The 13,116-nt window shown below is 46.5% G+C and overlaps 1 protein-coding gene across 7 annotated transcripts in view; it reads right to left on the bottom strand.

The window, feature by feature from the left end:
* DGKI (diacylglycerol kinase iota) overlaps positions 1 to 7,883 on the bottom strand; it is a 199,741-nt gene extending 191,858 nt beyond the window's left edge. For 3 of the 7 annotated variants that reach the window (XM_066183829.1, XM_066183830.1, XM_066183832.1), the window contains exon 1: positions 7,495 to 7,725. In XM_066183829.1, the coding sequence (XP_066039926.1) occupies positions 7,495 to 7,685 (191 nt within the window). In that variant the 5' untranslated portion in view covers positions 7,686 to 7,725. Of the gene's footprint in view, positions 1 to 7,494 lie in introns of all 7 variants that reach the window. The other 4 variants (XM_066183827.1, XM_066183828.1, XM_066183833.1 and 1 more) reach the window with 2 other exon arrangements.
* Positions 7,884 to 13,116: the final 5,233 nt, after the last annotated feature.

The raw sequence follows: 13,116 nt of genomic DNA, 5'->3' as shown, positions 1-13,116 counted from the left end.
GCACACAGCAGCCAACACATTAGACAAGGTGGCACCGGTGTGAGGACTGCACACATCTTAATCTTCATGGACAAAACCCTGCATTCCCTCATAGGCAAAACACAAAAGACAAGTTTCCAGGTAGGAAAAAAAAAAAAGCCTTTACCAGCTGGCTGAGAGGCAATCACCTTCCCTGCCGGCAGTATGAAGTGGGCAGCACATGCATCAGCAACAGCCTGATCATCTCAGCATCCTGAGAGAAAGGGTAATGGGACAATCCAGGGGCTGCCACAGCCCAGCACCAGGGAAGCAGCTGCACCCAGCACATCCACACCAAGAGGTACAGGAGAACAGAAAGGAAAAGCACAGTATAGACAGAAAAGAGAAATGAAACCAGAGAGATGTGGGGGCTTTAAAAGAGAGAGAAATGTGCCTGAAAACCTGGGACACAGTTCCTGGCACCACCCTTTCCATCAGACCTATGGCCTTGGCCATGAGCAAGCACATTAACATTTTGCACGCATAAATACGTGTTACCTCAGAGGAAAGGACAGAAAACAGCAGAAAACTCACATGCCATACGCTGGAATTAGCAACATAATGACATCCCTTCATCTTTGTCCCTGGGTATTTATACAGGGCATGCACCAAGGCCCAAAGGCACGCAGCATACCATGGTATGCATTTCTCAGCCCACAGAGGGCCCAGCAATTTTTTGGTGAAAACACAGATGGTTTTTTCACGTGATTGCAACTTTTAAAACACACAGCAAAGTCCATCGTGCCCATGTCCCAACATAAACCTGCTTCACCCTGAAGGGACAACACTTTGGCCTCACACAGCCACCAAAACACCCACCACTAACCCACATGGAGGCCCCAACAGTCTCCCTCCCCACAGGCTTCTCTAGAGGTACTCCTAACAAACATTTTTTTTTCCCAGTATACCCCGTCCCACACAGTTTTTCTTTGCTAAGAGTAACAAATCATAGATTCATTCAAAAACTAAAAGAAGAAGGAGAAAAAAATGTCCCCAAACCAACATTGGTACATGTGGGTGAACATGTCAAGTATACTTGAGCTCATACACTACTTCCACTTACAAAGAGCTTTTAAAAAACCAAAACAACAATTTTGTAATGCAAGACCAAAAAAGAGCTCCACATTTCTACATCCATTTTATTCCAAGGCAAAGCTTCTCACTGACAGTTCTGTACCTAGGAGTGGGTACAAAGATGTGAGTCTGCCATTCCTGACTGGCTTTTTATTGTTATTCTTTCACTCGTTCCTTTTCTCCTTAACATTTGTGAAATCCTTTGTCTGACTGTCACGTGTGTACCTCAAGTCCAGGCTCTGCTGTACCATAAAGTAGCAGGAAGAACACAGAAGATCATTGCCTGTACACATCTCCTTCCCAAAACCTCAGCCAAGTTACCAAAATTTAAAAAAAAAAAAAAAAAAGAAAACAACAGCAACAACACCACTTCCACCAAACCAAACAAACAAACAACAAAATAAAAACCCAAGCAAATCAAATCTGTCAAAAGTTTGGTAAGGCTTCAAGAAGATAATTTCATTAGCACCATGACTGATCCAGGAGAGAAGAACTGACTACCTGCTCATTTATTACAAAGGACTAGAGAGAGCAAAATTGGTTTTCCACTTCATCAAAGTTATGTGGCACCTGATTCAGCACTTTTTACACTATGAATTTTTCCACCTGCAGGGCAATCTGGGTGTACAGGTCCGTGCCTGTGCTACACAACAGCTTCATTATGTGCTCACAGAGGCTCACCCTTTCAGGTCACCGATGTACTTATCTCCTTCTGACTATGTACATAATTCCATTGCAGCTCACGTGCAATTTTAGTCAAAGTTACCACTCACAATGTTTCTTTTGTGAGGTGCTGCTAAGCCCAGATAGAGAAGGGAGAAGGTCAGACACACTCCAGATTCAAAGACAGACCCCTTACTTTGTGCTACGTAGAGACACTGATGGCCAGACTGGCAGCCACATCTCAGTGACAGGAGGGAACCTTAAATGTCAGTTTGATTCTCCCATGGTAGAATTCTTCTTTCTGACTATCCTAGCATTTTTCTGCATTTTGCTGCAGCACAGTTTCCACCTCAAATCTTTATAAATCAACTAGCTTCACGAAGGGCCATCACGTACCAAAAACATCCAGTGATCTGCTTTTGGAGGAAACGACAAAACGGTGATGAAAGTCTCGGGTGACAAAGTAAATCGAGTTACTGTTACAGGAGTGGGTGGTAACAAGACTGCACAGTACCTACCCACAACTCCTAACAGACTGTTGCAGGCAGATCCTCTGAGATTAGGCCAGAGAGTGAGAATTATTTCCTTGACATTTGGTAGAAGATAAAAACCCATCCATCATTTTCATGCAGAACAGCTGCACTCATTTATAGCATTAGAATGTGTTAAGATTCAAGGAAACTTAGGTAAAATAAAACAACACAATCAAAAGATCAAAGGCTTGTCTTAGGTGTTTTCATTTTTACAAATGTCATTCAGCTTTAATTATTTATAATACTTCACGATACACTTGTAAATGCTGTCACATGTCATAAAACAATTAAGTCTTAGTAATAGGAGACATCTCCATTATCCTGTCTATATTTAATATTTACTAAGAAGTGATGTGTGTTTTATGACTGTTCAATGTCTGAAAATAAAAGAAGCAAAAAAAAATGAGGACATTTCCTATGTTATATTTCTATTTTGGTCCCCATCTGTAGTCTCAGGTACTTAAATGCTCATCATCAGTGACAAGGCTTGTGTAATAAGGATTTCCCAGAATTTCCTTGCCATAACTTTTTCCCCTTCAAATGCAGTGACAAAACCAATTCTAATTATAACTCCTGTTACTTATTGCCACGGCAGACAAGCAGTTCTTGCTGATGGTGCAGGGGGAGAGGCCAGCTCGATTCTTGGCTTCTACTCACAGAGGAAGGGTCGGGAAAGCACACAAGGCACATCCCAAACAGATTCATTTGGCAAGCGGGGGAGAAAGTTCTGCCAAGGAAACTCAAACCACCTACTTGAGATGGTGACCCTTCACAGTGACTCATTCCAGCAGGAGTGGAACTGGGTGGCCAGGGGACTCGGGGACCTAAGGAAAGCAGTTCCTCCAGCCTCTTCCATGACCAAAAGGGCAATGCAGGATTCCGTGCTGGAGCAAGGCGCGACCACTGAGCTGCCAAGATGCTGCCAATTAGCGGCACAGGACTCTGAGATAGTTCATTGCTGCCCCACGTTTGGAAATCCCTGACTCAAGTAGGAGCAAAAATTCTAAAGCCTGCCACCCACTGCCTTGGTCAGCATTCTCAACTTGGTGAAAGTGAAATTGCATTTCTCTAGGAAAACTGTTCTCTAGTGACAAGCGTTTGCCAAACACCACTTGAGCTCTCACAAGAGGGACATTAAAAATCACAACTTTATTTTCATTTCCAATGCCACCAATCAAGACACCCTGAATATCTAAATAATAATTAATTAAGAAATTAAAAACCATTTGCACAATTGATTATTTCAGTTAGCTTGGTCTTTAGGTTGTGTTGTTTGTTTTGATTTTTAGGGATGATTTTTTGTTTGGTTGGGGGGTTTATTAATTTATTTATTACTTTCACTATTTCTCTAAACTTAACTAAAATGGCAAAATTGGATTTCAGATTAGATTTTGGAGGCACAAATACTTGCAGAAAACTACCAGATAATGCTTTATTGCCCAGGATTCCTTTTACAGTAGCTTTTTATTGTGGAAATATTCTTACTGAGCACCCATCTTTGGTATAATCTGATTCTCTCTTTATATCAAGAATTACTTCATGAAGGCAACTTTAACCTCTACTTAATCTAAAAGACACCACAAGATTCCTCACAAACTTTGCAATGACAAAACAATAAAAATTAAAGGGAAAAAAATATTACCTCACAGCTTTCTGTTCCAATGTCTTGTAAATATTCTGCTGGGTCTAGAAATGTGTGGGGAAAATATTACTCTGAGAACCAAACTTTAGAAAGAATTTGTCTCTGGCACATGTGCATATTTAATTCACTTTTTAGTTTTCATTTGCCAATCTTTTCACAACAGGGCGGGAAACTGAACTTTTGGTTCTATCAGTTTAAAACAAAAAAGAAAAAAAAAAAAAGACATTTTTCATTTTGTGAGCCAATATTTCAGATTTTCAGCAGAAGAGCCAAAACATCACTAAGATATTTAACTCCATATTTGCAGGGTTGAAAAAAATTAGGGCTTGGAGTTGCTGCTTAGCTGTCGGCATGCTGATGTCAGCATCCAACCACTGGGTCGGTCAGCCTCGTTTAGGAGTGTGAGGCTGAAAAGGGAGATTTCTCCCTAAAAAGAGATTTCTCTGGCTGTCACTCGGCCTGCACAGCGCTGCAGGAGATCCCTCAGCAAGGGATCGAGGGATCTGTTTGCAGCCCCTCGTCCCCTCCCCGTGCCCCGGCGGCAGCACCCGGGTCCCGGCGGGCAGGATCCGCTCTAGGGCCGCGTGTTGGCAGCGCACGGACCCGGGCACAGCCGCACCCCAAAGCCATCGGCCCCCGCACCAGCACGGCAAAGCGGCGCATCCCCACCGTGTGTGTGTCCCTAATGGCAGCACAGAGGCCGGGAGAGCACGGCCGGCACAGATCTGCTCCGGACGGAGCTTTCGGTGCGGACAGCGAGCTCTGGGGATCGCCAGGTGCAAGGTGGATACGGCTGGCAACGTGGCAAGGTCACGGGAATTTTCAAGCTCCCCACGAGGCATAGCGGACAAACACGCCTACGCTGGTATTTGCAACATAAAATCGCAACATATTTAATACAAGCAGTCTCTGCATTTCAAGCTACGGGCCACACCGGTACAAAACACTGATTTCTGAACAGGTTACTCATAGCCTTGGTACAATTCTAGAGAAACTAACAAGTTATTTACGTGGAACAACAATGTCAGCTAAATAGAGACGTATTACATTGAGGTTATTTGCTGTTTAACAACAGATTGAAAAAGAAACGGGGGTGGAATATAATACTTTAAGCCCAGTCTGAGGTAAACTACAGTTTAATAACATCGGTACAGCAGAAGTTTTTTGCTTCCTTTTTTCCCCCTGTAACAATATCCTGACCTCCCATTCCACTCCTTCAACTGCCACCAGTAGATTTATTTTTTTACATACATTTTCATCCATCTTTATTATTTTAAGCAAGCTCCAGCTGTTGGGGTTTTCTCCTGAACGTATAAATACAGCTCTAGGGCTGTGAATGGCAATGTAACACACCTGCATAGCGAGCCCTAAATGAGCTGCTTGAAAGGCTGTATGAAGCCTTGAATAATTTCTATTGTGACAGTGGGTAAGGGAGTCCAAGTGCCAATGCAAATAGGTTTTCCTGGATCTAATATAGCCATTTACATTTGCAAATGTTTTTCAGCGCCATAATTTACTGAGGGAAATGGTAGCAATTTAAAGAGCCTGAGGTTCCAGGGTGTAGAGAACTCAGTGGAAGTCCTCTTTGGAAGCTTTATACTCTTCTATCTACCCAGATTGTTCTCGTTATGGATACACGATAAAGTGCATGTTATCTGTAGGAAACCAGCAGTAGATGAGGAAAAGGTGTGGAAATCCAAGGATGCAAAGAAAACGTACTTTCTTCCATGTATCCTAAGTCAAGTAGAATGATTGATACGCATCAAGAGATGCTTAAGAAAAGGCTTTAATCTCTGAAGGTTCAGTACTTGTTATATGCTTTCGTAGATAGAGGAGAGGAGAAGGAGGAAAAAAAAAAAATCCCTACATTTCCTCCTAAAAGCATTTATTATGAAACCCTTAAAAATATTGACCATGAAGAAAGCTTCAAGAACATCCACATCTTTAACACACTTCTCAACAATCTAGAGAGCAGAACATTAGAAACAGATTTTACTATCTCCTCTTTCCTACCTCCATGCCCCCCCATCGCCCCAAAAAAAAGGCAGAAGACTTTTTGCAAACTCTTTGCCTTCTGTCCCAAGAGCAGACACATGAGCAAACCTGTCTCTTTAGCAGTCACTTCATTTCAGCAGTTCACCTCAGACTCTGCCTTTACCTGCAACGGATTTGCCCCAAAATGATACAAACTAAGAAACCTCTCAGGGTAGAGATGTAAAGGTACCAAGAGCTGACTGAGGTAACGGTTTGGGGTTTTTTTTTCCAGAGGTGTCCAGTAAGTTCTCATTTTCACATTGCTCACCTTACTGGGTTTAGGATGAATCATCCCAAACTTCACACTCACCACTGGGACCATCAGCCCTGATGGGGAAAGTCTCTCTGCACACATCAGGTATTATATAAAACTTCAGCTATGAGTGTTTAATTGCATCATTTTTAAGCCCTGCCACATGCAGAGCTTAGACTCAGACCAGCTCCTAAGTTATCCTAGCTGTAAATTTACAGCACATTAAGCATTCCCATGGCTGGGGACAGTCTTTAGCTAATTTACCTGGGGCTAGAGACACCCTTTACTTGCCGGGACAAGCAACAGCTCTGGGTTTTCCGTCCTCCCAGCCGAGAGAGCTCATCCCTAAGCACACTAGAACACTAGTTACTGGTGGTGTGCTGCCTCCACAGGGGCTTTGCAACTAGAATTAGATAAGACTCGAAAACTTTTTGGCATAGACCTTCTCAGATAGCGATCTGTTTCGGCAGATGCTGGCAATTAGCAGCACCTTGATGATAACAGAAGAGCAGACAAGCCCCACCGACGGCCCCTTCGCGCAGGTGTATTTACACGAGGAACAAACCCATTTATTTGACATCAGACGCGTGAAGTAAATGCACAGCCATAAAAACAGAAGACCCTCATTATGAAAGCAAGGTCTTGCTCTGGCCCTAGCAGGACATGTGGCAGCCGGTGGCTGCCCGCTGGTGGCCCTCAGCCCGCAGCCAGGGATGGGGTGTCGGTACAGCAGCCTCCCAAGTCTTATCGGTCGCTGGGGCTTATGCAACGGCGGCCGGCGCAGGTGGGGAGCAGGCAGGGAGGGGACACTGCACTCCGGGAGAATTCCCATAGAGAAACTCCTCCCGAGAGCAGCCGTGCCGCCAGAAAGGTTTTTCCGATCCCCTCAATGAGCGTTTGGAGGCGCCGGGATCACGGGCAGCTGTGTTTTACTGCAAAGGGCAAGCCCTATTCCCCAGGCAGCTGGGCAAGAGCCCCGACCGCGGCTCGGAGTAACTCTGAAGTTCACCCACATTCCCCGTCACGGTCTCCATCTCCCCTGGCGCTGCCGCGCCGGAGGAGCATCCTAAACCTTGCGGCAGCAGCGGGGCTGAGAGCAGCCCGCTCGCTGGCTTAAGGAAACGCAGATCTGGGAGAGCTCTTTAGCGCTTCGGGATGAAGAAGAAGCCTATGAGGCTCCAGGGTGCTGCCCTGACGCCGCTGCCCGGCCGCACTGCCGCCGGACCCGCCTGCCGCCTCCCCTCCCACCGAGAGGCGCCCGCCCGCCCGGCACCCACCTGTAGGACACCTGCTTCCTGAAGGTGAGGCTCCGCAGCTTCTCCTCCAGCGACTCGTCCGCCGCTGACAGCTCCTGCTCCTCCGGGATCCCGGCGGCGCCCGCCGCCTCCCCGCCACCCTCGGCCCCCCGGCAGCCGCCGCCGCCCGCCGCTCCCGTCTCCTCCCCGCCGGCCGCGGCGGGGGGGTTCATTGCGGCGGGGCAGCGGGGCCGAGAAGGAGGAGGAGGCGGGGGCAGGGGAGGACCGGCCGGCGGCTGCAGGCGCTGGGGGACGGCGGCGACCGGGGGACCGCAGCTCCCGGGGCCGCGGGGCGCGCTGCGAGCCGCGGCGGCTGCAAATGGCAGCGCGACCGCGCAGCATCCATCGGCGGCCGCACTGCAGCGGGGCATTGTGGGAAACTCCTGGCCGGCCACGCCCGCCGCCACGCCCCGCCGGCCGCCGGCCAATGGCCGCGCCGCGCCCCCGCCGCGCCCCCGCGGCCACGCCCGGCCGCGCCCCGCCCCGCGTCACGCTGCAAACACCGTCCCGGGAGAGCCCGGGTGCTCCCGAGCCTTCTTGCACCCGCGCTCGCTCATCCGTTGCTCGTCTACCGATTGCTTCCAATCTGTTCCCCAGGTGATCTCAATTTGGTGCGCTCGGAATCAAAGCACCCAGCGGCAGAGACACCTTCTGACAAGCATCACGGTGCCCCTTCGTAAAGTTAATTGTGCTCCCACCTTGTTCCCTGCTTCTCCCTTTTCTTCATTGGGGGACACTAAGGAGAACTTCGGAGGAAAGTGGCAGCATGTTTCAGCACGAGAGCTGACAGTGACAATAAGATTAAAAAGTACAGAAAAGGTTGAGGTCTGTGGCTATACAGAAATTATTGCAGGAATTATGCAGACAGTGCTTTGTTTTCTGTATCCAAAAGTTCTCTGAGGTAATGCAATCCAAAATAGAAAGACATAAGGAAAAAAAAATTTTAAAAAGAGAAGCATGAGCAATTACTCTCTACAGAGAAGGCAAACCCTACAGGAAGAGATTGCATGAACTCCCATGCTCCACACATGACTTCCCTAAGCAGCCTTGCCTCTTCTGTGTGAACCCTCTGCCAATCAGGTTTATGACAGTCAGTAGATTCCTTACACCTGATCCTTGCGCCTTCCCAATCCCATTCACAGATTCAGCTCCTCCACGTGAAGCACATACTGTGTACACATCTTTCACCTCAGCTTCAGCACTGCCAGGCCCTCCAAGCCAGCCAATTAACACCTTCCTGTCCGTTGTTGACAGGAACCACCTGCACCTTGTTGGGTGATGAAAAGTGGGTCTTTTCACTACAGCACGAGTATTGAAAAGTTGAACCGACCCTCAAATGAATGCTCTACCCCTATGGATAATCAATGCATGCATTCCCTGCATGCACGGGTGCTTTGCACAATATATATTTTCTGCACCAAACCTCAGAGTACTGTTAATTACTGTTGAAGCAGGTAAAGCATAATTAAGCAATCTAGAACCTTTGCTTATTAGAAGTAAAACTAAGGTTCTTATGCAGGACTGTAAAAGGAAGATCCAGATCCTCCTGTGAGCTGTATGCATAGAGATCTACAAACCAGCGTGGAGCTCTAGTGGAACCATTGCTATCTTTTCTATTGAGAGCTGGGACCTCAGCTGGAAATTCTGCAGTTGAACTTCCAGGGAAATCAGCAGTGAATATTGCTTGTGAAAGCCTTCAATTTAAGATCATGTGAAAACTATTTCTTGCAGAACCAAACTAAATAATCTCGTGGTGAACCAGTCAAAGAGAAGTTCAGAGTTAGCCCAAAAGCCAGCTTCAAGGATGGGGAGTGGTACCACAAGTCCCTCTCTTATCAGTGCTATTTTCGAGGTTTTGTCATTGGTGAAAACCGTGTGGCCCGTTGCTATGAGAAGATGCCAATGACATGTGCTAAAAAACCTGTAACTGCGAATTAATTTTGCACTTAGAGAGCAGAACACTGTGCACCATCTCACAGCTTTATTCTCTCAGCCTTTGGTCCACATGAGAACAGCTCTGTGGCCTGTGCCCCAGCTAATGGCTCCACCTCCCCCAGAGCATCTGGAGCAAAGCCTAGCAACAAATCAGGATTTCCTACCCGCTCTGCAGTGAACATCCATGCCACTGAGCCCCCTCCTCCTTCAGCATAAGCCCTCCTGTAGCTCCTGCTTGTCAATAACCCTTTTAACCATATGAGCAAATTTACACTCTGCTCCGGGATTACCTATTTTTCCTCTGACTGCTGCAATTTGCATGACTCATTTGCAACATGAAGAGCTAAATTGACTTCCTTTGCCTTTTTTCTGAATGTGAGCAATTATGAGAGAGTCTGAGGCTCATGAAGGAAAGCCCTGCTTACGCAATTACACCTGTGGTGTAGCTGTCAATCCCTGTGGGTACAGCAAGGCAGCGACAGCAGAAACTTTGTAGGAGTATCACGTTTGCTCCAAGCTGTGGCTGCAGACATACCACTGGGCCAGGAAGGAAAGAGTGAGCACAAAAATAGATTTTCAGCAGGTTTTGCCAGTATCTGGGATTACCATGCTAACAAAAATCCAAACTCCCAGGTCTGGGTTCTCATCTCTTAAGCGCTGTCAGGTTAAGTGGAACACCTCCCATCACTCCCTGGTGCCTCCCCTGATTGTCTGGGAGAGCTGACAAGGTTCAGCAGGTGGGGAGCTTTTTCCTGGGTGGAAACTTCTCACCATACTGCATGCCATGAATAGCAGGGTGGATGGTGGGAATGACGGAGGAAATGCAGCGAAAGGAGGGATTTCAGCCTTTTGGAGTACAGCCAAGGGAAGGTTTATTCCATTACTCACTCACAGGCCTGTTAAATCCCATTCTGAACACTCCAGTGTGCACAGACTGTGTGCAGTGCAGTAAGTTTTAGTCCGAGTGGGAGGTACTGAAATTTCTTTTTCTAATAGAAAAGAGATGGATATATGAAAAGGGGGACTGGGGAAGAAAAGGGTGGGGCAACCTTACTTGTTCAGTGTGCCAGGCTAGCCAGTGAAAAGTCAGTCTACTTTAAATGCTCCATATTCCTTAAGTTCACACAAAATTCATCCCCAGGTTAGCCCCCAACTTTCAACTTTCAGGAAAAACATACAAAACATATAAAAATATATTTATACACATACATATGACAGGTGTATGCATGTATTTGCATCTCCTCCAACCGTAAATCTTTTTTAAAATATTACATAAGTGGCCAACTTCCCATTCCAGATCCAATATTGATAGACTGGATCTACCCACGAAAACACTCCCTTTCGGTCCACATTTGAAGGTCTAGTAGAGCACTGCTCATCCATTGAGAAACTGAGAGATGTTGAGGCTCAGCAAGGAAGGACCAACCTCGGCTGAGCAGATCAAACACAGGTTTTTACCAAAGGGGTTTTGAAAAGAGGGCTAACCAGAACTAAGCATTTCTTTAAACAGAGAAAATGAGACAACCCAACAGTCATGAACTTATTCTTATCTTCCCTCAGCCATACCACAGCAAAGATAGGGGCCTGAACTTGTAATTTCCTCCTTTCTAGAGATATGCAAAATAGTAATTTTATAGCAATGTATAGAACTCATGCAAATACAGTGTAAGAATAATTCAATAACGAAAACTTAAAGAGGTCATTCCTAGGGACAATTTGAAGCCTACAAAGAGATAACACCAAGAAAATGAGAAATCAAATAAACCACTTTGACTTTTTGAGGCACAAACTGGAGGGAGACAAGACACCCAAGCATCATTATTCATTAGAAAGGAAATATGCTTTTGTTTCCAATTGCTATCTCCTTTGGATCACCTTGTTTTGCTTAATCTTTGTATGATTTACAGAGAGGAAACTACCACTGGCTTTGCAGACCAGGCATCTGAAGCATGGAATAAATAGGGCAAGCCAAATTCACCAGCATGCCACAAGCATGAGGCCCGTGTTTCTAAAAAAATCCTAGAGCAAACAAATCAGGAAAGGGAGCATCAGGAATGAATCTTCCATGAAATACCTTCAGGGAGGATGAGGTCTGTGCTGTTGTGAAATAGGTACAAACAATAGCTAACAGCACAAGGAGAACACTTCCTACCCAAACATGGCATGCAAAGCATCACGAGCTGCTTTTGGACATCCTTCCTCCTGCCCTGCAGCAGGAATCAGCCTGAAAAAGGAGTTATCAAAATCCAGCCTTCAATTCAAACAGTAAGATGCTTTTCCAAGAACAGCATGTCCTGGAGGCTGATAGGTAGGGAGGCTGACAGCTCATCACACGGCATTTCCCCATTGTGTGGGGGTTTCTGTTTTAATCACAGCCTCCCTGCAGCATCACCTGCTGTGTGATGCTTTAAGGGTCACACGGAGATCCGGAGATCCGAGGAGATTCTTAACCCATGGCTAATCACCGGCCTGTGTTTTGTTTGCTTGGAGGAACTGAGCTCGGCTAAAACTAAGCTGAGGGTAACTTTCCCAATCAGTCACAGTCTAACGATTTTCCTCTAAAAATGCTATATATGGTTTGATGCTGCAAACAAGTCCGCTGGATCAATAGTCCTGGCAAGCGAAATTGCCTGTTTGGAAAGCAAGAGACATGCAGGCTAGATCCCTGGAGAAGAGCTTCTTTTTTTTCTTCTTTCACTGACAATTTCTTTTGCTACTTTAACCTCTTCAGCCCAAAACCAAGGAATTTCTGAAAATCCACATCAGCCACAAATTTAGTGCGGGTCCTGGTTTTCCAATTTCCATGGTGTGCTGCCTTCCCCAAGCCCTAAAGCAGCCTTCTTTAAGAGGCCTTGGAAAGGAGGCACCAAAGCCATCTGTCCCACTTACATTTTCAGTCAAACTGGAACTCTTACTTCCATAGCTAGTGTTTGCTGTGGCAGATAAATTCTTGGTTGCTGTTGTAGGGATGCATGGTACTCATATATGAGGTCTCCCTCCCAGCAGAAAAGAGGTATAAAACAAATTACTGTACCATTTGTGATGCCAGCTCTGCACAGGGCAATTTTCGCAGCTGCACTAGGTCATCCATCAAGTTCCCTGGATGACCAGCAAAGCCACAGAGTCCCCAAACTAGAAGCAATCGGGCATTTTCTTTTCCATGTCCACTCAAAGTAGCAGAGGTCAGCTCTGTGCCCTGGCTGGATGCTGGGTTTGGGCTCTAGGGCGTAATATTGGGTTTTCACGCAGGCAGAACAGCTTCCCAATTGCTGGAGAAAGCTCCCGAATTATCTCAGGGGTGAGGCAGGCTAAGGAAAGGAGCTGAGGCCAGCAGAAGACCCAATCCCCAAAAGCCAAAGCAGAAAGTGCTCTTTTAAGAGTTCACTCCGGTTTAAACAAGCCCAGTGCAAAGCCAGAGCAAGGAAAGACCTTGTCTTCCAGAGGGCTGTTTGGCCCACAGAGATGAGCCCCAGCAAGCCCTGGCAGACTGGTGTCACTGGGTTGAAGCAATGCCCCCTCCAGCATCACCCTTCCTGACCCCAATAGTACAGAGAATTACGGTTAATGGGGCCGGAGCACAGCACTGCACTGAGTGTCATTGTCACTGATCAATGCCATTGGCCTTCACCTGATTTCCACCCATTACTGAGACGTAATTCTCTGCTAACC

Source organism: Chamaea fasciata, unplaced genomic scaffold (assembly GCF_029207755.1).
Source record: "Chamaea fasciata isolate MVZ Bird 193981 ecotype frontalis unplaced genomic scaffold, bChaFas1.0.hap1 SCAF_5, whole genome shotgun sequence".
Lineage (NCBI taxonomy): Eukaryota > Metazoa > Chordata > Aves > Passeriformes > Sylviidae > Chamaea > Chamaea fasciata.
The sequence above is the reverse complement of the archived record's forward strand: the minus strand, read 5'-3'. Positions and strand labels throughout refer to the sequence as shown.